General features: G+C 40.1%; 1 protein-coding gene across 1 annotated transcript; it reads left to right on the forward strand.

Annotated features, from left to right (window-relative positions):
* Positions 1–2: 2 nt before the first annotated feature.
* LOC102873992 (opioid growth factor receptor-like protein 1-like) lies at positions 3–1169 on the forward strand (the record flags this gene model as incomplete). The annotated part of the gene is made up of 1 exon (XM_006898914.1): positions 3–1169. A coding segment is annotated over one exon (1167 nt), but the record flags the coding sequence as incomplete, so codon positions are not given.
* Between the last annotated feature and the right edge of the window lie 310 nt (positions 1170–1479).

Genomic DNA, 1479 nt, shown 5'->3' on the forward strand with positions numbered 1-1479 from the left:
GCGGGCGGCCCCGCTCCAGCCCCGCGCCGGACGAGGACGCCGAGGCGGCGGGAGCCGAGCAGGGTGGTGATTCTACAGAAGCAACCGCCAAACCAAAGAGAAGTTTTTATGCAGCAAGAGATTTGTACAAATACCGACACCAGTATCCACAGAACTTCAAAGATATCCGATATCAAAATGACTTGAGCAATCTTCGTTTTTATAAGAATAAAATTCCATTTAAGCCAGATGGTATTTACATTGAAGAAGTTCTGAATAAATGGAAAGAAGATTATGAAAAGCTGGAGCACAATCATACGTACATTCAGTGGCTTTTCCCTCTGAGAGAACAAGGCTTGAATTTTTATGCTAAAGAACTGACTACATATGAAATTGAGGAATTTAAAAAAACAAAAGAAGCAATTAGAAGATTCCTCTTGGCCTATAAAATGATGTTAGAGTTTTTTGGAATAAAATTGATAGACAAAACTGGAAATGTGGCCCGGGCCACGAACTGGCAGCAACGGTTTCAGCATCTGAATGAGTCCCAGCACAACTATTTAAGAATCACTCGTATTCTTAAAAGCCTTGGTGAGCTTGGATATGAAAGTTTTAAATCTCCTCTTGTAAAATTTATCCTTCATGAGGCTCTTGTGGAGAATACTATCCCCAATATTAAGCAGAGTGCTCTGGAGTACTTTGTTTATACGATCAGAGACAGAAGAGAAAGGAGAAAGCTGCTACGGTTTGCGCAGAAACATTACACACCTTCAGAGAATTTTATCTGGGGGCCACCAAAGAAGGAACAATCTGAGGGAAGCAAAGCCCCCAAAATGCCCACACCTCCTGGCTCTGGTCACAGCAATCAAACTTCTATGCACAAAAAATCCAAGGAGTCTAAAAATGCCTCCTCAACTGTTCATTTAAATAGCAAAACAGCAGAAGGAAAAAAAGTGGCCCCTAAAGAGACGGGTGAGGAGGCAGAGAAGCCCAGAGCAGAGCCCAGTGAGGAAGCTGCCAAGTCCGGAAATGGCGAGAAGGGCAGTGATGGTGAAAATTCGAATTCCCAACCAGAAAAAACCATTGACAGTCCCACAGAGAAAAATGAGAACGGTTCCCCTTCTGAAAAAGAGGAAGAGGATGAAAATACTAGCAAAAACTGTGAAAATCCTGGGAATGCAAGTTCCTAAGAACTTCACTCTTACAGTGAATTAGCAGAAAAGCCACAAACCCATTTAGGTAAGGGGAACAACCAAATCTGTAGATTTTTTTTTCTTAAACAAAAATAAGGTTACACTTACATTTCAAAATTTAGTGTCTGTTTTGTGATTTATGTTAACTTTTTTTTTTTTACCTTTTGGATAAAAATGACTATGTGGTAGGAAGTCTTAATATCAGATTGAATAAATATGTTCTGTAATGCAAAAAAAAAAAGATTGACATTGTTGCTTTTTAGCACTCTGGAGAGGTCTTTGACAGCAGATTTTCTTAGTACAACTC

This window comes from Elephantulus edwardii, unplaced genomic scaffold, assembly GCF_000299155.1.
Source record: "Elephantulus edwardii isolate Elephantulus edwardi_28Jun2011 unplaced genomic scaffold, EleEdw1.0 scaffold00239, whole genome shotgun sequence".
Taxonomy (NCBI): Eukaryota; Metazoa; Chordata; class Mammalia; order Macroscelidea; family Macroscelididae; genus Elephantulus; species Elephantulus edwardii.